Source organism: Acomys minous, assembly GCF_964271855.1.
Source record: "Acomys minous genome assembly, chromosome: 14".
In the NCBI taxonomy this organism is placed as follows: domain Eukaryota; kingdom Metazoa; phylum Chordata; class Mammalia; order Rodentia; family Muridae; genus Acomys; species Acomys minous.
In genome coordinates, this window is record NC_140496.1 from 88,281,499 (window position 1) to 88,303,707 (window position 22,209).

At 40.1% G+C, this 22,209-nt stretch overlaps 1 protein-coding gene across 1 annotated transcript in view; it reads right to left on the reverse strand.

The window, feature by feature from the left end:
• ARHGEF38 (Rho guanine nucleotide exchange factor 38) overlaps nucleotides 1-22,209 on the reverse strand; it is a 123,771-nt gene that overhangs the window by 56,753 nt on the left and 44,809 nt on the right. Inside the window, exon 3 of the mRNA XM_084757391.1 lies at nucleotides 4,841-4,964. Coding sequence (XP_084613517.1) covers nucleotides 4,841-4,964 — 124 coding nt within the window. The remainder of the gene's footprint in view (nucleotides 1-4,840; nucleotides 4,965-22,209) is intronic.

Here is a 22,209-nt window from a genome sequence, read left to right on the forward strand (position 1 = left end):
TACATCTTGATCACAGCTTCCCTCCCTCCTCTTCTCTCAGTTCCTCCCTCTCCCCTCCCCGAATCCTCTTGTCCTCCCTTTCTCCTCAGAAAAGGGGAGGTCTCCCATGGATATCAAGCACATTGACATATCAAGCTGCAGTGGGACTTCTCCTATTCTGGCTGGACAAGGCAGCCCAGTTAGGGCAAAGGGATCCAAAGGCAGGCGGTAGACTCAGAGACAGCCCCTGCTCCTGCTGTTAAGGGTCCCACATGAGGACCAAGATGCACAACTGTTACATATGGGCAGAGAGCCTTGTTCCAACCCACGCATGCTCTTTGGTTGGTGGTTCAGTCTCTGTGGGCCCATTTGGGGTCAATATGTTTGTTGCTACTCACTGTGTTATATAATTTATAATTCAGTACTAGATTTATGTCTGTATGTTTGTTTGTTTGTGTGTGTGTGTGTGTCTCAAATATGCACGTTTACAAGTGTGTCTGCAGGTTGTGAGCCTGTCCATGTGTGTGTGGAGGTCAGAGGAGGAGGACACAGGACGTCCTCTCTTGCTCCCTGCTTTACTCCTTTGAGACAGAGTCTTTCACTGAATCTGGCACTGCCTACTTCTCAGCTAGACAGGCCACCAGCCAGCTTCAGCAATGCCCCTGTCTCTGCTGTTCAGCACACAGCACTAGTGTGCTCTGTTGTGCCCAGCTTTTTACATGGGAACTGGGGATTCCCAGTGCTTTCCCTTTCTTGTGCTATGCAGCAAGTGAGCTCACCCAGGGAGCCTTCTCACCAAAACTTGTCAAATTTATGAACCATATTTTAAGTTGGAAAATAATCTGTAAATACCTCCAATAAGCTCAGAAGATTCAGGTAAATGGAAAATATTAAAATTCTAATTATACATATTAACATTAAAAGATGTATTTATTTGAGCAGAAATGCTTTCAAATTTCCTGTATTTTTCTTTTCTTTTCTTTTCTTTCCTTATACAAATAGAAAAACTTACCAATTATTTTTATTCATGATTTTTAATATTTTTCAAAATGTGACATAAAATCTAGTACACAGTATAATTTTATCTTGGTAAAGAAGGGCATCAAGCCAAGCATGGCAATTCCTGTCTCTGATCCTACCACTCAAGTGATGAGGCGGGGGAGGGGGGGAAACACAATGATTTAGAGGGCAGCCTGAGAAAGAGAGTGAGACACAGTCTCAAAAAATGAAATAAAATAAAATAAATTAGAATTATTTTTATCAAAAGTGTCTTTCCAAAAGCCAAATGTATGGAAGTTCAATTTCAGAATTTCAGGAATATTTTATGCAACATGAGCTTGTATTGTTTAATTTGTAAGCTCATTCATTGTTTGGTAAGGATAAAGTCCAGTGTCTTCTTGATTACAATCTGTGCTTCAAAATTGCAACCTGTGAACATCAAAAATCTGAAGTTAATTTTTGTTTGCTCACTAGCTTAATTAAAAACCCTCTCTTGCTTCTAAAGACACTGCAATGCCATTCCACAGGTGACATTGCAATACCATTCCACAGGTGACACTGCAATGCCATTCCACAGGTGACACTGCAATGCCATTCCACAGGTGACACTACAATGCCATTCCATAGGTCTCTCTAACAACCAGCCCACAGCCACCATGGGCACCTTCGCATTTCCAAAGTCTGATTAAGTGAACAGCAACATAGAAGGTGTTGACTTCCATACATAATACAGTTTGATAGTTTAACAGCAAATTTTATCTTCAAATAGTGCCTGCCACATACATGCATGTGATTTTTATGAATAGAAAAATCTGCATAAATTTTGAGAGGTTTTTATGAGAATAAAATACCAGCTTCACTATCTGCATACCACAGTTGGTTTCTTCACTATAGATTCTTTTTTAGTAAAAATATTGTTTTTCTGTGATCCATTGCTTTTACCTATGTGTGTTCAGATTGTCATTTGCATTCACAATATCATAATCATGTTTGTGTGTGTGTGTGTGTGTGCATGCACTTGAGTGTGTAGGTGCCCATAGAGGCCAGAAGAGTGTGTTGGGATGCTAAAGTTGAAGCCACTGAACAGGAGTGAACTTAAGTCATCTGTAAGAACTATATGTGCTCTTAACCACTAAGCCTCTACGATGTTGAATTTTAAGTCTTGGTGACAGTAACATTTACAATAAGACCAGACAATCAATTTTGAATAATAAATTTCCCTGGATTAGTTTCTGGCTCTGCAATTTTGGTTTAAAAATTGAGCCATTATTAGAGTGAACAGGTATCCCACTTGCTTTACCAGCTGACAGACATACCCATCAGTTCACTGCAAAGCCTCTATTAGTGGTGTCACCTCATTAATAGCCACTGCTTTTATATACTTTATGGATTCCAGGAGCCGTGAATATAAAGTTGAGTGAAATTAATGCTGGCCAACTATTATCTGATGCACATGAACAATCTGGCCGTTTGGAGCAGTTCATAAACACACTCGAAGCAGTTATGTGTGTCTGTGTCCAATCACCTGTTTTGAGCAATCTTGCAAAGGCAATGACTAATATTTTCCGACCTGAACGTTGCTGCTTCCTCGGCAGATTTCTGTCTCCTGGTTGGTTGGTTTGTGCTCAGTGATGGCAACATAAGGTTCCTATATGTGGGGTAAGTATTCTGATTTTCATATCCTCCCCATCAACTTTTTTGAGAAGCAGAAACCCAGTACTTACGTTATATGAATACACTAAGCCTTTATTCCTGAGGGGTTCATTGCACAATAGAACGGGAGTGGTGGATGTACAGCATGCAAGTGGCCTGCCTCACTCTACAGGAACCTGTGGAAGCTCCCGTGCAAAGCTGCCGGCCTCTTCTGCCTACACACATTTCCCTTACATCTAATCTGTAAATTCCTGCACATCCCACCGGCTCCGCTGAATGACATCCTGGTGGCCCCATGCTTCTTATTGGCCATAATGTGTGCCACTCAGCGTAGGCCATGGCACACCTAGCTGCTGCACCTCATGATGATGGAACGGTTTGCAGCATCGAATACACCTCCCGGGGACCGCTTCTAGCTGCTCTGGCCAAGTGTCCTTGTTATATCAGTCAGTGCCCTGCACGTGGCATTCCAAAGGGCAAGGGAAGGAAGGGGCTGCATGCCAGCGTACTGTAGCCAACTGCTTTACTCAGTGAAGGGCCCCGCCTCTCACAGCTTCCCATGAAAGAGACAGATGTAGAGGTTGAATCACCATGAATTTCCATCTTATTTTCAGTATCCTCTGTCCTTTGCTGTAACCCTCCCCCCAGATGTATTCCCTATTGTCCTTTACATGGCCCCTTCACACCAGCTTAATCACCACTTTCTACACATGCCTTCTACTCTCTGTTAAAAACTAAATGGAAAGAAAATTCTGAAGAATATCTTTTGCTCAACCTGGGCCATGCATGTCAAAACAGTAGCAATGCCATTAGACCTACACAATATCTTGTAGTCCTTCCTTGATCTCTATCCAAAAAATTTCTCGCTGATGGTTTGTAGTAGCATGAAAGCACTCTGATGTTGTATCAGACACACCTTTGCTTCAAGGAGCAATTTTACCAAGAGCTTTGGAAGGTCAGTGGTGATCTTTCCATTCCACTGTGTCCAACAGAGACGCAGAGCAACTTCCTCACTAAGCATGCTGCTATTCATAACTCTTCATGAGATGGATGGATAAATGGCGGCCAATCTCTACTAAAGTGAAAACGTGCACAGTTGTATGCAGAAGGAAAACACTATCACAGTTTATTGTGGATGTTGAATCACAAAGAAAGATGAGATTTAAGCCTGACTGAATCTTTTCATTTACCTTTTCATAAGCTTAGCTTGCTGTCTAAATTTTGGACCTGCATGGATGCTAATTAAGCACGTTTTTGTTCTTTTCTATAGCTAATTTCCACTAAAAAAAAAAAGATTCACTAAAGATAGAAAGTGAGTGAGTGTGTGTGTGTGTGTGTGTGTGTGTGTGTGTGTGTGTGTGCAGACACATGTGGATGTGCCTCAAAGAGATGTTTCACATAGATTAACCACAGTAGTCAGTGGCAGGAGAGACAGTGGGTTTAGAGGAATATATAACAATCCTTCATCCTTACCCTATACATACTCAGTTGTTTTAATATTTTTATAACATGTAACACACACACACACACACATATATATATATATGTAATTGCAAAGTAATCTCTTAGGCTACACAGCACTATGTGTAGATATATAAACCTCCTTCAAGGAGTTATCTGCAGTGTTCAAGACATGCAGAGAATAGACTTTAGGCAGAATATTTTTTCACATGATATTTTCTGTAGTCATTTTTTAAAAACCTTGTCAAAGTTACATACACACACACACACACACACACACACACACACACACACACAAACACATGGTTATTTAAAAGCAACATTGGGAATATAGATGTGTTAGTTCTTCAGACATCATATACTTCTCATTTTAAGATCAGTCAATTAATAGATTTAAGATAAAAAGAAATCCATTGTTACTGAAATCAGAATAGCTATCAAAATATTTAATTCTTTAAGGACTGAGGAAGTACTAGTCAGAAAACAAAACGAAAGACCATCTGGAAAGGAGAGAGAAAGCAAATTCTGTCTGTGCTCAGTGCAACTGAGGGACCTCAGCAAATGGCTATAAACCCATTTGGAGATAAACATAGAGTTTGTGTAATTACAATGAGCCTGAAGATGGATTCAGCATTTATATATCTCCTGGGAAGCTTTGTGAGTCAGGAACATAAAACCAAAGTACCAAGGGGTTATTAAAATACTATTTCCTGTTGTATTGTAGAACTGAAGGAGAGAATAAACATACCGATTACTTGCCTGGCCGGTTCCACGTCTGTTGTGGCCTCTTCCAACAAGGACAGTAGCTTGGCTGATATCTGATGCACGGATTCAATGTTGCTAAACAAAGCGTCCACGTCCAGCCTGTCATTCTGAAGAAGCAGAAACACTGAGCGCCAGCTGATGAGAAGCAAACTACTATGTGCACCGGGCTTCTTCCGGCTAAACAGCGAGGATTTTCCCTGCCAGCCCATGCCGCTGCCCTCACCCTACTCTGTGAACATGCTCATCAAGGGTTTCTAAATGTGAATGTATAGAGCATAAATGTATAGATTTTCATCATGGAAATTGCAATGGTGTGTTTATAGCTCTGTCTTAAACAGCAACAAAAACGTTTGGCTTGAGTTATATAGCTGTATTTCTCAATACAAACAAGAATGGGAATATTTAGACCTAATGGTATCTGTATTAACTGCCCTCTATGAAGGCATGTGCCACTGAGTTTAGACTATTTGACTGTTGGGATGGAGAGGTGGCTCAGTGGTTAAGAACACTTGCTGCTTCCAGAAGACCTGAGTTCCAATCCCAGCACTCACATGAGACTGCTCATAACTTCCTGTAACTCTAGTTCCAGGGGACCTGACATCATCTTCTGGCCTCTGTGGATATCTGAAAAATGTGTCTAACATGCACATTACACAGTAAATTAAAAATAGAATATTTTACTGCTTTCACAGCAGAAATCAGACCATATCTTTTTCAAATAGTTATTTCAAAGCTGTTTTAAACAACAGATGTTCTAAAAGCAATGGAAAATAAGTGTGCTGGGCACTTCTTCCTCTTTTTCTTTGAAATTAATATACTAGTTAAAGATTTTTCACGTGTTATAATTTCATGCATATTCTCAAAACCCAGTGTGCTCATTCTTGCATGTTACATTGCTCATAAAACATTACTTATTTTCTTTCATCAAATATTTCCTGAGTACCTTCTATGTCCTCAGAAATGGAACAGAAGACAGATGGTAGAGAGAGTGATAGCCCACTATCTGAGTGTGGTAAGAAACGCACTCAGATTTGGTCTTAGTTTAAAAAAAATATTTCACCTTTTACAACCAAATTGTGTTTATTCAGGATACAGTTACATTGATGTAGGATCAGCTGAGGCTAATAAAAAACAATGAACAAGGCTTGGTGCCATCTGCCCTGTATTTATTGTGATTGAGGCAATGGATGGGTAGCCAGATGATCAGTAAGCTTGCCTTGAAAGAGCTTCAAAGGTGATGAGCAGAGCTGTTGAAAGAGCTCATCAAAATCAGACAAGAGAGACACCCACATCCAGGTAAAGGAAGAGTGCAAAGTAAGTAACAATGGACATGGGCAAAAGCTACACCTGGGACACAGGTGATGGCTCAGTAGGCAAGGCGCCTGCTGTGCAAGCAAGAAGACCTGTGTTTGCATCAGTCCACTTGAACAGCAAGTTGTGATGCTATGTGCTTGTAATCCCAGCTCCAATGTGTCAAAGACAGGAGAATCCCTGGGGCTCACCAACCAGCCAGTGTGTAGCTTGATAGGATCCATGAACTCCAGATTGTATTCCGCCAGTGGTCCTCAGCCTTCCTAATGCTGCAACCCTTTAATATAGTGCCTCACGTTGTGGTGGCCCCCAACCATAAAATTGCTTTTGTTGTCACTTCATAATTATAATTTTGCTACTTTTATGAATCATACTATAAATATCTATGTTTTCTGATGGCCTTAGGTGACCCTTGTGAAAGGGCCATGAGACTCCTAAAAGGGTTGTAACCAACATGTCTAGAACAGTGTACTAGGAAGTTTGTCTCCAAAAAAAAAATGGTGCACCACCATCAAGGAAGACAGCCATCTCCCATCTTTTACCTCTGACTTCCACTCACACCCGCACAATATACATCACACACACATACACACACACACACACACACACACACACACACACACACACACACACAAAATTGGGGAGTGGGGGAGGGAAAGGAGAAGTGCTGATGGGATTCTTCAGGTGAAGGCTGAAATTTTTGTCATCAGAGTCTATTGGAGCAAAGAGGAAGGACATAGTGCGTTGGTCTCCATGCTGTTCCTTTTGGAGCTCGGTCAGTATGCTCTCCATACTGTGCACATGTGTTAGTTTGGTAAGCAAGCACGTTCTCTCACTGAGGTTGTAAGAATGAATAATTTTATACCTTGTCAAACACTGTGACTGTGCTGGTTCTTTCACAGCTATACTTTATACCTTTCTTTCAACCAGCCCTGGAAAATTCCTCACTCTGTGTCATCAGCACTGTCCTCAAAATAGCTCACAGACTCCCTTGTCATCAAAGTCATACAATTGCTGATCTCAATCTAAGATTAGAAACTTGTTTTGTTTTGTTTTTTAAACAAGGTCTCTCTAATGCATAGCCCTGGATTTCCTGGAGCTCACTCTGTAGACCAGGATGGCCTTGAACTCACAGAGACCTGCTTGACTCTGCCTCCAGAGTGTTGGGATTAAAGACACAGCACTCATCTTTCTCACCTACTTTTATATATTCTGAACTTATCAGGAGTAGGGGTGCAGTTCAGTGGTAAGGTGCTAACATCAGGTTATGTGGACCCCTGCATTTGGTTCCTAGCACTGAGAAAAATCTTGCAGGAATTATCTGCATCTCTGCACTAATTACTACTTGCAATTGCAATCACTACTGGCTTTTAAGGTCTTTAGCCCAGGGCATCCAAGAATATGTTCCAATTAAGCATCCACTTAGGAGGAAGGGATTTGTGTGGCTCTTTCACATAAAATCTAGGAACCTTTGGGGCTTCTGTTTTCTATATTGTGGAGTATATTTATACTACCCAAAATGTGTATTAGTACATAACAGCTGTTGGCTCTTTTGTTAATTAACATGTATGAAATTGTTACTTAATAATTTACTATCAACCAGGCAAAACCATATTGACTTATTATGTTACTTATCTTAAGGATTTGCCTTCTCTGTCAGGTAGAAATAAAATGTACTGGGTGTTGTTTCTTTGAAATATATCTTTGTGAGGTTGACCCTTCAACTTCCTCATTTGCCTGCTTTATAAGATAGTGTTTAGATGCAGTTCATACACTGTGCTCACACTATTTTATTGTGCCGTGCAATCTCGATTTTGGCAGTTTGAAGTGCCTTGATTTTTTTTTTCCTCTTTCAAAGACCCCTCCATCTTCTCTCTGAAGTAAGAGCCACCTTGAAGACACACAGAGTAAAGCAAGGTCCTGTGTGTGAAGTTACACACGGAGACTAAGAGAGATCCAGCACCTTGACCTTTGGGTCCTGCAGCTCTGTAAAGATCGGCAAATGCCACGCATGAGTACGTCACCATCTCTGAACTGCTGACTTTTCACCAAGTTGTCACTTCTACCTGTGTTTGCCAAGGTCACTATCCAGAATATCTAATTTAGATTATAAATCCATTAGCAAAAACCTAATACTACGTTCTATCTACAATCTTAGCTCAGTGCAACAAATTCGGAACAACAGAAACTTAGTTTTTAATTCCATTTCTTCCTGAAGGACAGAAAGGATTAAAACATCAATTGGCCTGGCTTCAATCCTATCACCACGGGCCCTTGGGGAGTCTGTGAATCATAAAATGAATTCACATCCAGGCATGGCTGTGCCAAGAAACAAACAAACATCTGGTCCAAACCGGCTTTTTAAAGTAATAGATGGTTTTACGATTACTGTTATAAATTCATGGAAACATCCACATATATTTATTAATCATTTACTCAAAACAGGCAATGCTCTAAGAGCTTAAAATCAAATTCTACTTTAAATGGATTAAAATTTACTTTTGAAAAAAGTTTAAGTAAACACTATTCTAAGACCAATCAATAAATAGCAATTCAGAGCTAGGAAACACGGAAATTAAAGGTCAATGTTCATGCTGACAATTTAATGTATTGTTTTGCGGCCACGTTCATGATGGGATACATTTTAAATAGAACGTGCCCATCACGTTCAAATCATTGCTAGGATTTAAAACCAGGTACGGTGAGAACTCTTATTTGCTATGTTTTGTTCAAGGGTACTTTAGCTGCCTCTCATATTTTATAGTTTCATGAAAATTTTAGCATTGCTTTTTCTAATTCTGAGAAAAATATCTTTGGAATGTTGATAAGTATTGCTTTGTGCTGCATGGACAGTTAAGGACAGTATTTTCTATCATAGCCATATTATCTGTCTTTTCAGCTATCTATGCCACCTTCAGACTCTTGTCAATATTTTAGAGATTTTATGATTTTTAAATACGCCATAATAGTTTAGTAAACAAGCCAGTGTAGAACAGACATAAAACTGGACCACAAATGCTATTCCTAGTTTGTTTAACCATTTCCCCAATTTTATTTGGGCCCCTACAAAGGTATTATTCATCCCAAATCAGCCAGAAGAAACCTTAAGAGAACAATGCCTCACTTCCTTTAAGGGGGTTCAGGTAGGTTTTTGGTTGCTTTCTTGGGCTATAGAGGGTTATTTTCAATGGGAGTTGGTTACAAGTTATTATTGGTCTTATTTAGAGAGAAAACCTGGTTAGACTCAGCGATGTCTCTCTTTTCCTTTATCTTACATTTGTGGGTTTGAAGATAGGGGTTGAAAAGAAAGACGGGGGAATATAGAAATATATAAGGAAGATAGAAAAAACTTAATGCCTCAACTGTCACTCACAAGGTTATTTTTAATTCATTGGTGTAGAATTTTGTATGTAGATGCAAAATAAGTTTAATTTTAGATACAGTGGTATAGAATTCAAACGCATGCTTATTCTTCACACACAGTATATATATTTCTACTCTAATAGGAGGTATTGTGCCCATATAACTCAATTATAATACACGGTTTACTTCCGATACTTTGAAAGTGCTATTGCAGGTTGTTTAGGATAAATAAGTTATATAAGTTAATTGTTTGTTGATCAAATCATGGTCATATCAATTACTAGTCTATTTTTATCACAAGAATATACATCTTAGGCACAACAGATAGATATGATTCTATAGAAAGATAAGGTAAAATAGTTAGATAAGGTCTTCAAAAACCTCAGAGACATACAGAATATGGCATTTAAAATGTTTTCATTATTTTAAAGATTCACTGACAATGAGACAGGTTAACTCCTGGTAACACTCAGCCTACCTCAAAGAGGATGATGAGCATCAGAGAACCTCCTCATGGAAATGGCTTCAAATGTAGCAAAAAAAGTCACTGGGAAAAATGTCCTCATTTCTATCACAGACAGAATTCTACCTAAAAAAGGGCAACCTTGGATGCAGGCAGAGTCCACAGTCAAACTCTACCAAGCCTGGGTAAGCAAGTTCTCAATAGTTCCTGCCTCACAAATGTGTCTGTCAGATATGTTGGGCCAGAAAGGGGAAGATGATGCTCCAACATTATAGAGAGTTTTGGGTGACTGCTCAGGGAGCAAACTGTCTCTGTCACCTTCTCATTTGGAAAGCTACTAATCTGCACTCCCCGTATACTCAGGCAATCATTTTTATTCCTTCTTAAGTCTCTGATGGGGTTGAAGACCAGATAGTTTAGTTTTACAATGAAGCTTAGTTGTTTAGGGCTTAAGATGTTTTTAGGTCTAGACAGATGTTTTAAGTTGATAACATTTAGTTGATACATTTAGAATTTTAGATGCACCAAGATAGGAAAGATGTTTTCTTCAAGGCTGTCAAATACAAATAGCCAAAACACTAAGAATGTAACATTTACATAATTCCTGATTGTGTCACGGTTCTTCTCACTACAGGTAACTTATTGTATACATGTATAATAATATAAATGTATATGAAAATAAAAGTGTTTAATTAATAAAAATAAATAAATGCCTTTCTCCATTTAAAAAAAACTTTAAAAAAATTCTGATTAACAGGTAATGATTATATTTCCTTACCCTTTGGGGCACAATATGATACTCAAACACATGGAAGGAATATGTACAAATTATCCCAGGGCGTAACATTGCCATCTCTTGCTCCTTGTGTTTCGAGACTTCAGTTATTCTCTTCTGGTCATTCAAAATATATACTACATCACTGTGAACCCAGCTCCCTCCTCACTGCTGTTCCTCAAAAATTTGAATGTTTTAGTCCTGACTGCTTATCCCTTCATCTAACCTTCTAAGGAAGCTTGCTCCCGACTTTCCAGCTTCTAGTAAGCATCATCTACATGCAATGTCCATGTGTGTGAGCCATGTGTGTGAGAGGGTGAACAGCCAGAACTTTTCTTTCTGTATCTGACTTATTTCTCTCAACATTACATTCTCAATCCTATTGACTTCCTTGCAAGTAAGAGAATGCCATGAAGGCATGTATAAACCACCTATTTCCACTGGCCGTGGCTTAAACGTGAATGGCCCACGTGGCTCATGTGCCTGAACACTTGGCCCCCAGCTGCTAGTACTGATCAGGAGGTGGAGCCTTGCTAGAGGAAGTAGGATCTGAGGCTATAGAGCATGGGACCACTTCCCGTACACTTTCTGCTTCAGTACTGCAGATTCACACCCCTGCCATCATGCCTTCTTAGACGTGATGCCCTGTATCCCTTCTTAAACTACAAACCAGAATATACTCCCTTAAGTTGTTCCTTGTCACAGACTCGGCTGCAGCAACGAGAAAAGGTAACTTATACACTATTGTTCCATTTATGGACATCCAGGATGATTATAAATCTAAGCTATCACATAGAGTACAGCAACAAAAGTAGATATGCAAGTGTTACTGATACTGTTTTCTCTGAACATCTGCCCAGAAGAGAAATGATGGATCAGGTGGTAGATCTAGCTTAGTTTCTTGAGTTACCCATTGCTGTTCTTACGGTGCCTGTCCTAACTCACAATGCCACCAACAGTGTACGAGGCTTCCCTCTTTCCCCAACTTGACTTTTATTTTCTTTTTGATGATAGCATTCTATTTGGCATGAGGTGATATCAAATTTTTGTTTTTGTTTTTACTTACATTTGCTTTCATTGATGAAATTGAGCTTTTTTTTTCCCCATAAAATTGTTGGCTAATTGATTTCTTCTCTCGAGAAATAGTTACTCATCCTTTACCCAATTTTAACTGAATTATATTTTTTAGTTGTGTCTTTAAAGTTCCTTACATACTCTGTATCTGAATCTTTTGTCTGATAAGTTGTAGTGATTGCTCTCATTTTATAGGTTTATCTTAATGACTTTGGTTGTTTCCTTTGTCTATAACTCTCAGTTATATTACTCTCTGTTTATATTGAAGCCCATGTAAAGATACATATATATTACATGTATAGGTGTTATAATATAATACATATTACATTTATACTGAAGCTTATTACATACATTATAAATGTTAGAGGGTGTAATTATTAGATTTTTTTGTTGACAAAACTGAGATTTCCCAATATATTTGCCTTTCTGAGTTATTCTAATGTCCCACTGTGTCTAATATAGTGTTGTGTGCACACACAGTTATTCCATAAAAAAATGGTCATTGAAATTAAGTTCAATTTCTACAATTAAACTTTACTTTTGTGGAAGCCCATATTCTTTTATAATTCCACTGGGCTTGGAGTAGCAAATGGGCAAATATCAAAAGTAGCTAAAGAAAAGAAACCTAACTTGATTCTTCAAGATACTGTATTAAGTGAATATTTGATAATATCCTACTTAGATCTAGCTACAAAGGCAACTGTGGTACTTAGTTCTGCTCTCTGATTTATGTGGGAAGTTTACTGGCAGAACCAGGCCTCCGCCTTAGTTTACACTTGGCAAGTGTCTGTTTATTCTTTTCTGTTTAATAACAGACATTTGAGATGGGTGACTCAGTTTAAATCAAAGAAGTCATGAGGAACAGCAGCTAGGCATTCTCGGGTGTCATGCAACCTTCAGCCACTGACACTAAAAACAAAGGCTGGAAAAGAGACCAGAGACAGGCTCCTGAAAAAATATGCTATTCACATAGAAGCGGTTCATAGGCCTTGCAGAAAATTAAGGACGGATAGATAAAAGAGAGAAAATAAAATAACTCATCATTCACCAACCAGTAAACACTGATATTTTAGGTATATTATTCAGAACTTCATGTGGGGCGGATGGCTGCATGTGTATATCTGTTCAAAGGAAATATATATATATATGTATATGTATATAATTAGAGCTTTAGGCATCTTTGAATTTCACATAAACATTGTTTCCTGCCATCAATTCCCTCATTTGCACTGTTCAGTGGAGAGATTGCATGGAAACACCATGGTCTTCTTTGTCCAGTTACCATTTTTACTGTTGTAAGTAGATCTCCTGGATCAAGCTTTTGCATATTAGTTCATTTGCATATTAGTTCTTTATGATGCAGTTCGTAAGCACAATGACTGGGTTTAGGTTCCTAACGTCTCTAATGAGTCGGGGCGGGGGGGGGGGGGGCAGAGGGGGCCCCGGGCTGGAGAGGTGGCTCAGCACGTAGGAGCCCTTGCTGTACAATCATGAGATGTGGCATTCAGATCTCAACACACACATGCTAATCTGAGTGTCCCCCCCAGAGGCCTGCTACTCCAGTTCCAGTGATGGCAGAGGGCTTTTTGGCTTCTACCCTCTGCCAACACTGGCTCAACAACAACAGCAGCAGCAGCAACAACAACATAAGCCTAGGTCAGGGAAAGACATTGACTGAAAGGAACAGTCAGAGAGTGAGAGAGAAGGGCACTAAACCCCCTCTCTGGACTCCGCATCACCATATAAGCACACACACCACACATATGTGCACATACACTTTCATACACAGACATAAACACATAAATCTTTCTTTAAAAACAAGTTTTTACGAAATCATCAATATTGATTTTCTCAATGCTTACTTACTACACCTCTGATATCGACATTTTTTTAGGCTTCTAGTTTTACTATCAAATTCATGTCACTTCAGAGTCCCAGATACACACACATATGATGCCCAGACAGAGCCTGTAGAGCACAAAAGAACGCAAATACTGTTGCTTATGAAAAATGTGGTGGTGATTTTTCAGACGCTTCCGGAATCTGATGCAGGGAAACTTCGATGCTTCAATTTCTTGAAGCACTTGGGCAATAAATGTAGAGTTGAGTTGAGTCAAATTTGGGCTGATTTGACTTATTCTAGCCATGACTATGACAATTCAAATGGGCGCCATCTAACTTGATCTAACAGGTCTTTGGTCCCATAGCCTTCCCTGGAGAATTCACGTGTACTGACTTACAGTGAGGCTTGGCACACACTAGCGCCTTCCATCATTAACTCGGAACCTCTTAAAGCCCAGTGATGGTTCAGCTGAAATAATTAGAGTGGGAGGAGAACAGAGCAGGAAACGCATAAAATACAGACTTGAGAAATAGAAGCCCCCAGGGGACGTTCTGAACAGAAAGAACTGCCTCTTAGTTAGAAGGGGGAAACAGGGGAGGGGGGATGCTGAGAGAACTGAAATCACAGCACAGTGAGTGGGAAAGAGGATGCTGGCATGAAGCCCTGGCAAGCACCGTGCTTGGATGACTCTCTAATTACTGTGGCATTTACTTAGACAGTTGCCTCCTAGATTGCAAAGCCTTCTGGGGCTAAACTGGCCATTATTTCATCAGGTTTCTCAAAACCGCTGATTTGTATATGTGGGAAAAACTAGAGTCTAAGTGGCTAATGAAGCCATCCTACGAGCTGAGTCCGTGTCACGGCTAGACAGGAAGTCCTCTAACCGGTCTCGCAGCTAAGCAGCCAAGCTGCCCAGTGATCACCAGAAGCACGCTGGGACAGAAGGTCAGAACTGGACACACTGACATAGCACAGGAAACAGGGGGACAGAACCAAGCAGGTGAAGAAAGACCGGTCAAACTCGAGAAGTGCCACATGAAAGGGCTTGTAGTGATATTAGTGGCGGGGGGTGGGGGGTGGGGGGTGGGGGGCTGTGCCTGAGAAACTGGAAAGATGGAGATGCCACTTCCTGAGATGAAATAGACTTCAAGGTCAGTGTGGACTGCTATAAGTGAATACTGGGAAAATGGATAACTTTTAAAGAACAGAGATGTATGTATTTTAGTCTGGAGTGTAGGGGATCCATAACCAAGGGGCCTAAAGCTGGTGAGGACATCAATTCTGTCTCATCCCATGCAAGAAAGTGGAAGGGAATAAGAAAACGCATGAAAGAGAGGTATAAACTACTTTAAAAAATAATCTCCCTTCCATAAGAGCATTAATCCCACCAGGAGAACAGAGCCTCTTAGCAGAATTCCTTCTCCTAACACTGTAGTGTTGCCTAACACATGAGCTTCAGGGGACATATGTAGCTAAAGAAGGGAATGTTCAAGGGAACCAGGAAATGAGTTCTGAACATGCTGACTTTGAGATACCTTGTAGTCACCAAACAGTGACTTGAGCAAGAGGTCAATTAAACAGAACAGGACTTCAGGTCAACATCAGGGCTGAGGTTTGCCAACTATCGTAACACAGCTGGGGTTCACAGCCATGCAACGAGATCATGTACCGCATGGAAAGCTGTGCACTAAGAAGACGCCCCTCTGAGCCCTGAACTACACCAGTGTTTAGAGACAAGGTCAAGCTGTAAAGGGATGGCTCTGAGGCAGTCACAGAGATGGGGGCAGCAGCAGTCTGTGGTTTCTGTTGAGTGAAGCAGATAGGTCAGGGAAGTAAGCAACGTCCTCTGCTAATGTCTAAAGCAATTGTTTGCTGCATAACTAATTAGCATAACTAAGCAGTAGCTGCCTTCTGTCCTGATCGTTTCTAATGTCATCTTGAAATATGTTGGCAGTTGCTGTTTGTGCGGCTATGTGCTTGGGAGGCATTTCCTTGACCTCTCCTACACTCTCGTAGGGCGGGATCATGGCACACATTTACACGATATCCATGAAGAGTGCAATACCAGACAATACGCACAGTAGGATTTTGACAAACATTAACCATCTAGTTTGTGTATTCAACTCAAGTGTCACATTCTCCATGAAACACGGTCCAGTCTGGAAGGGATCTGTCCCTTCTCTGAACTCCAACTGTGCCTGTCAATCATTTTCTAGCTTTACAAATTCTCATAACTGTAAGAAACCCATCCCCTCTAACTACTGGCTCTAGGGGATTATTTTTTTTAATACTAGAAACTGAATTTCATATATTATGTACTCCAATGACCTAAAATTAGTCAATTCGCTGATGCATGAAGTCACCAACCCTGTCTGTGCCTAAAGCACTGATTTAAAGGTCATTATTAATAAAAATTTATTTTTCCAGCATATATTTCCTTTCTGATCCCATGCTATTTTTATTTCTCTCTCTCTCTCTCTCTCTCTCTCTCTCTCTCTCTCTCTCTCCTACTAGAGATTGACCTTGGGGCCTTATTTATGCCTGGCAAATGTTCTACCATTGAGGTTTATCCCTTATTATTTCTATTTTGAGACGGGATCTCACTATTTTACCAGTGCCGTACTAAAACCCATTTTGTGGCCTAGGTAAGTCTCAACCTTGTAATTCTCCTGACTCAGTGGGTTATAGATGTGTGTCATCATGCCTAGGTCCTTGTGCTTACTCCCAACGGAACATTTACAGTTTCCTTGCTCCTAGTCCCAGTGTTACTCTTTGGAATTTTAGATTTATCTTGTACTGATACACATGTCTACAATGATCTACATCAAAGTAGGCCTGCCACAAGTGCACAAGCTTTCCATTCGGGATGTTTGTGTGCTCATTAGCATGACTATGGCATGCCATTGCTCACTCTTCATCAATAAGAGCAACTGAAATGGTTGTATCTGCATCTCAGCCCTAGGAGGAGAAGGAATGAGTACAGGATCAACCATCTTCCTGGCTGACTGGGATGCTCCTGGGTTTTAAAGCAAACCTGTACATCAATAGCTCTGATTTTTCAGTTCTGAGCATGATAATATCTGCACTGAATTGGGAAATTTGTTATTTAACTCTTCATTGGCCCAGCAGGTTCTGACTGGACTATAGATTTGAAAAATTAGAGAAAAACCACAGTCACCCTGAATGGAGTTTAGAGGATATTTATAAATATAACTGTAGGAGAACGGTCTCTGTCAAAACCCTGCAATATTCAAGGCCAGCCTGGTCTACAAAATGATACCGGACAGCCAAAGCTACACAGAGAAACCCTGTCTGGAAAAACCAAACAACAACAACAACAACAATTAAAAAAAAAAAGTAAAAATCCTTGCAATACTGGGATCAAGAAAAGATCCCTTCATTTCTGAGAGGCTTCCCAGACAAGCAAAAAAGGGAGTCCACTCCAAAAAAAGAGGTTCCGCTCAGTAGAAAACTGTATATCACTTCATCTTCAACTGATTCTGAATCCAATATGACAGCAAGCTATGTATGTGTCTTCCAGGATGGTGACACTGAAATGTCCCTCTTGGGGAGACAGGAAAGGAAGGGAAGTCTGTGGCTTCATGTCAGTGCTTGAGAGAGGCAGGTTGGATATGAATACTAATACTTTGTATAATTTTTAATTTTAATATCTTATAACTATGGCTTTCTTTAAAATCTCTTTTCTGCTTGTGTTTTTTATTTTAAATGTGTGTGTATATACGTGTGGTTTGTATGTGTGTGTATGTGTGTGTGTATGTGTGTGTATGTGTGTGTATGTGTGTGTGTTTGTGTGGTGTGTGTGTGTGTGTGTGTGTGTGTGTGTGTGTGTGTGTGTGTCCAGGCACATGCTTGCACAGGCATGTGTGGAGGTCAGAGGACAACTTCTGGTGTCCATCCTCACTTTCCACTTGGTGTGAGACAGGGTCTTGAGTTGTTCCACACTGTACACAACAGAAGAGCTGATCCTTGAACCTCCCAGCATTCTCCTGTCTCTGCATCTTGTCTCTCTTAGGGGGGCTGGGATTTCAGGTGCATCCTGCTGTGTACAGCTTTGTGAATCCAAACTCAAGACCTCACTTGCATGGCAAGTTGGGCTTGTTTGTTTGCTTGTTTTATCTTGTGTTTTTGCCTATTGAGTTAACTTTCCTGTCCATCAACAAACTTAGGAATTTCTCCTATTTATAAGGCTTTAGGGATGGAAATATGGCTCAGCAATGGAGAGCACTAGCTGCTCTTTCAGATAGCCTAGGTTTGATTCCCAGAACCTATGTGGTGGTTCACAATTATCTGTAACTCCAGTCCCAGGGGCATCTAGTGCCTTCTTCTAGTCTCCAAGAGCACCAGGCATGTATGTAGTGCACAAACACACATGCAGGCAGAAAACCCAAAAACAAAATATACAATATAATTTTAAAAATAAAACAAAACTTTAGAAAAGAAAGCAAGTTCTCCAGTAAGTCATTTCTCTGTCTCCCTCTTATTCTGTCACCCTGCCTGTCTCCCTCTCCTCTGTGTGTGTGCCTCTCTCTTTCTGACAGCATCTTGGGTATCCCATGATGACTGTGAACTGTCTGCCCATGTAGCCAAGGAGGACATTAAACTCCAGATCTTCCTGTCTCTATATTCTGAGTGTTAGAGTAAAGGGTGTGTGCAACCACACATGGCTTTCCCCTGGTGGTTTTGTTTGCTCACTGTTTGGATTGCACAACAGGACTTCAAGAATCTGGCCTTACCACAGAGGGTAATGGCCTAGATTACGTGATAAGTATTGGATTTCACATAGAGAGGTAGTTAAGTCTTTGCTTAACAAACACAAACAAACAAACAAATAGGCAAAAAGCTGAAGCTCTAACCTAGACATACAAATCACAGCATCTATCACTGTGATGTCATATTACTAACATGAAAATGTCAGTATTCGTAAAAAGTAAAGAATATCTGTACCAATGTTTAAAGGAAATGCCCAGCAAGAATATAATATTTAAAGTCGGCATAGTAGCGCAAAGATCTGATATAAAGCACTCACTCACGTGTATTTCTTTTGAACCATTGCTTCAATAACTTAGTTACAGATAGCTGGCATTGTTTTTTCTTTTTTCTCCATGCTCAGATTTGTATTTGTTCTGCTCCCATGCCTCCTGGGCTACTTTGTTTTTGTGTAACCATCCTGCCTTTGATCTCTGTGTTGACTAAAGTTGATGAGGTCTTGCGATGGAGGAGTTGGCCTCAGGAATGGCTGGACTTTACAAGGCAGAAGACTGAATAGAAGGAGAAAGAGATGAGTTAAAAAAAAAAAAAAAGTGAGTGGACCTTTTCACAATGCAGAAAGATTTCTGGAATTTCTAATCATAGCCCAAGAGATACATGGGATACATGGAGAAAGACACATTGAGATATTATTATACACTATAGTGTTTCTTCTGTATTATCTAATATGAGTCTGTATGGCTAAACGGCTCTTTCAGCGTCACTAAAATCACAATGAAAAAGAAACAGAAAACTTGAGAGGATGAACAAGGTAAAGGACAGAAAAAAACTTATTTTTCACGTAAAATCGTACACACATTTGAAAGGATGATTTAAAATGAAAGGGAGGGGACAGAGAAAATAAGAGCATTGGATTTTAATTAAGCTTTTCACTTAGAAATACATGTTGATTTACATGTAATTGTAAAAAAACAATACAACGGGATCTCATATGCCCTTTCTTGGTTTCCTTAATGGCTGGCAATGGCTATCAAAATTAAAGCTCGGAGCACTGGGTTTTCATAAGGTGGGACAGGATGGTTTATGAGTGAAGTGCAGTGATTGTACAATTAAGACGCATCTAAAATACTCACCTGAATCATTCCTCTTAGTGCAGAGCCGTGGAAGAAATGGGACGTTGGACAGTAACTCACTTTAAGGTTAAAGTTGTGGTTGTTCAGCTGAGAAGGACTATTTTTGGTCTACACAACTTAAAATTTTTGCAAGTGAAGGGTTGTGTGTTATAATTGGACATTAGATAAGAGAGAGAAAAAAAGAAAATATCCCATGGCTGCTTGTTAAACAAAATAAACACAGTGTTCTTTTGATGGAGACAACAACTAGAGAAGACAATTTGGACAGGAAATTTTTTTTTCTGTGAAACAAAAGTTCATGACCAAACATTTGCTCACGTATAGCTCTTCTATTGATTATAAGACAAAATCTTAGTGAACAGCTCTGGGAAGCCTGGTTGTATGCCTGCTTCTCTGTGTCACCCATCTAACTGAAAAAGCTGAACCTGTTTTGATCATTTCTAGATAAAACATTTCTGCTCGTTCTTTAATCCTATATTTCAGCAAGCTCTCATAACAGTAATTTTGTCTTTTGTCCCACAACAGGGGCAAGACTGCATTATGGTCTAAACTCTGAATTCTTGTTAGGAACAGTGGGCTGAGCATCTGGGTGAGGGAGAGAGGTGGAGAGGGGACCAGAAAACAAACAAACAAACAAAAAACAAAACAAACAAAAAAACCCCAAGAGTTATTTCCGGCATGATGCCAAGCAGGAACACTGGAACCACATGCTAGGCTAGCAGTCCACCAGCTCTGCCGTGCAGCCACAATGCGTTGTAGTGCATCTGTTATTCATGTAGAAAGACAGCCAGGAGCCGAACACAGAGCCACGTCCTAGCATTGTGGGGATATGACAGCACTGGAGATGTCCAGCCTGAAAGGGACAGCAGGAAGTAGAATGCTTGGAGATTTCCAGAACGTGCTTACTATACTTCATATGAACACGAATGGTTTACTGTGGTGAGGAAGGAGCCATTAAAAGCCACAGCCCTCTCAAAGGGAAAATAAAAGCCTTTCACTGAGCTAAAACATAGCAATATAGATTAGAATTCATAGGAAATCAACTGGACCATGTCCATCCCTTTCCTGTACAAACTTCCGTTATCCTGCGTTTAAGTGTCTTTTCATTACAATGGTGCATTTGCATTTCCCACCTGTCCACCTGTTTGGTTTTTGTTTTGTTTTTTCCTTTCAGAGATAATTTGTTCTGCACTGTATTTTCACAGAGCTGATGAGGTCTTCTCATATGTAACCACTTGGGGGCAGAAACAGGAAGCTGAGTGTTCCAGGACCTATAGGCCCTTCCTGCATTGCCCCTAGCCATCGGACCAAATACAACTGCCCATCTGACTCTCTCCTTCACATCCCCCTGTCACAGACTGGGGGCCACTCAGTACGGACCCTGAGGGACAGGCATGACAGGACACGGATGTAGTGTGTTACATTCAAATAGAACAACAACTTGACCCAGTCCCTGCCATGGGGAACTGAAACAGCAGGCAGCCAACCTGTGTGTCCCCAGCACTTTAAATTGGGATCTGAGTTTAAAGACCATGGACATGTTTTTCCTCACAATCCCTTCCTAAATTACAGAGATCTATTTTTCCCACTCAATATTTGTTGTTTACAGTAGAAACTAATATGAATATATTCTCCATGGCGAAAGGGTTCCAATGTGTATCCAAACTTCAAAAAATATTTGAGTATGTTTGTGCTTATTTATCATGCTTATTTTTATATATAAATAGAAACCTATTTATCATGATTTTTTCAGAGCAACAGGACTATAGATGACTTATACCACTTTTCTTTTTTTTACTTTGTGTATGTGTGTGTATATGTATGTATGTATGTATGTGTACATGGTGTGTGCACATGTATTTGTTTATGTAGGGATATATATAACTTAGTTTATACCACTTTTCTTTTTTTTTACTTTGTATGTACATATGTATGTATGTATGTGTATGTGGTGCATGTACATGTATATGTTTATGTGGGCATGGGCATGAGTGTGTGCATATGTATTCACCTGTGTGAGCAGGTATGAAGACCAGAGGTCAATATTGGTCATCTTTATTGCTTTCCACATGAGATTTGAATCTGGAAGCCACAAATTGGCTACAGTGGCTGGCCACTTATCCCTCTAAGTATCTTTCTTGCTGCTCCCACCACAGCTGGGGTTATAGATGAGCTCAGTTTATGGGGTACTAGGGTCCTCATGTTCGCATAGCAAGCACTTTACCAACTGAGTCATCTCCCAAGCCCCCTCTCCTAATATTTTTCTATCAAATTTTGTTTGCAAAGTTGTTGTAATATAGTATATGCAAAATTGAACAAGGGATTCTGATGAGCTCTGGCAACATAAAAATACAAATTATTTCTCTTGCCACTTCCCAGGAAACACACTATTTCAAGTGTAAGGCACACAATTAGACTACCATTGAATGCTGAAAAAAAAAAGTGTACCTGCTTTGTCCTCAACTTTCCTAATGCTGCAACCCTTTCCTACAGTTCCTCATGTTATGGTGACTCCCAAGCATAAAGTTACTTTATTGCTACCTTATAACTGTAATTTTCCTACTGTTTTGAATCAATGTAAATATCTGTGTTTTCAGATGGTTTTAGGCAGCTCCTGTGAAAGGGTCATTTGACCCCAAAGAGGTCATGATCCACAGGTTGA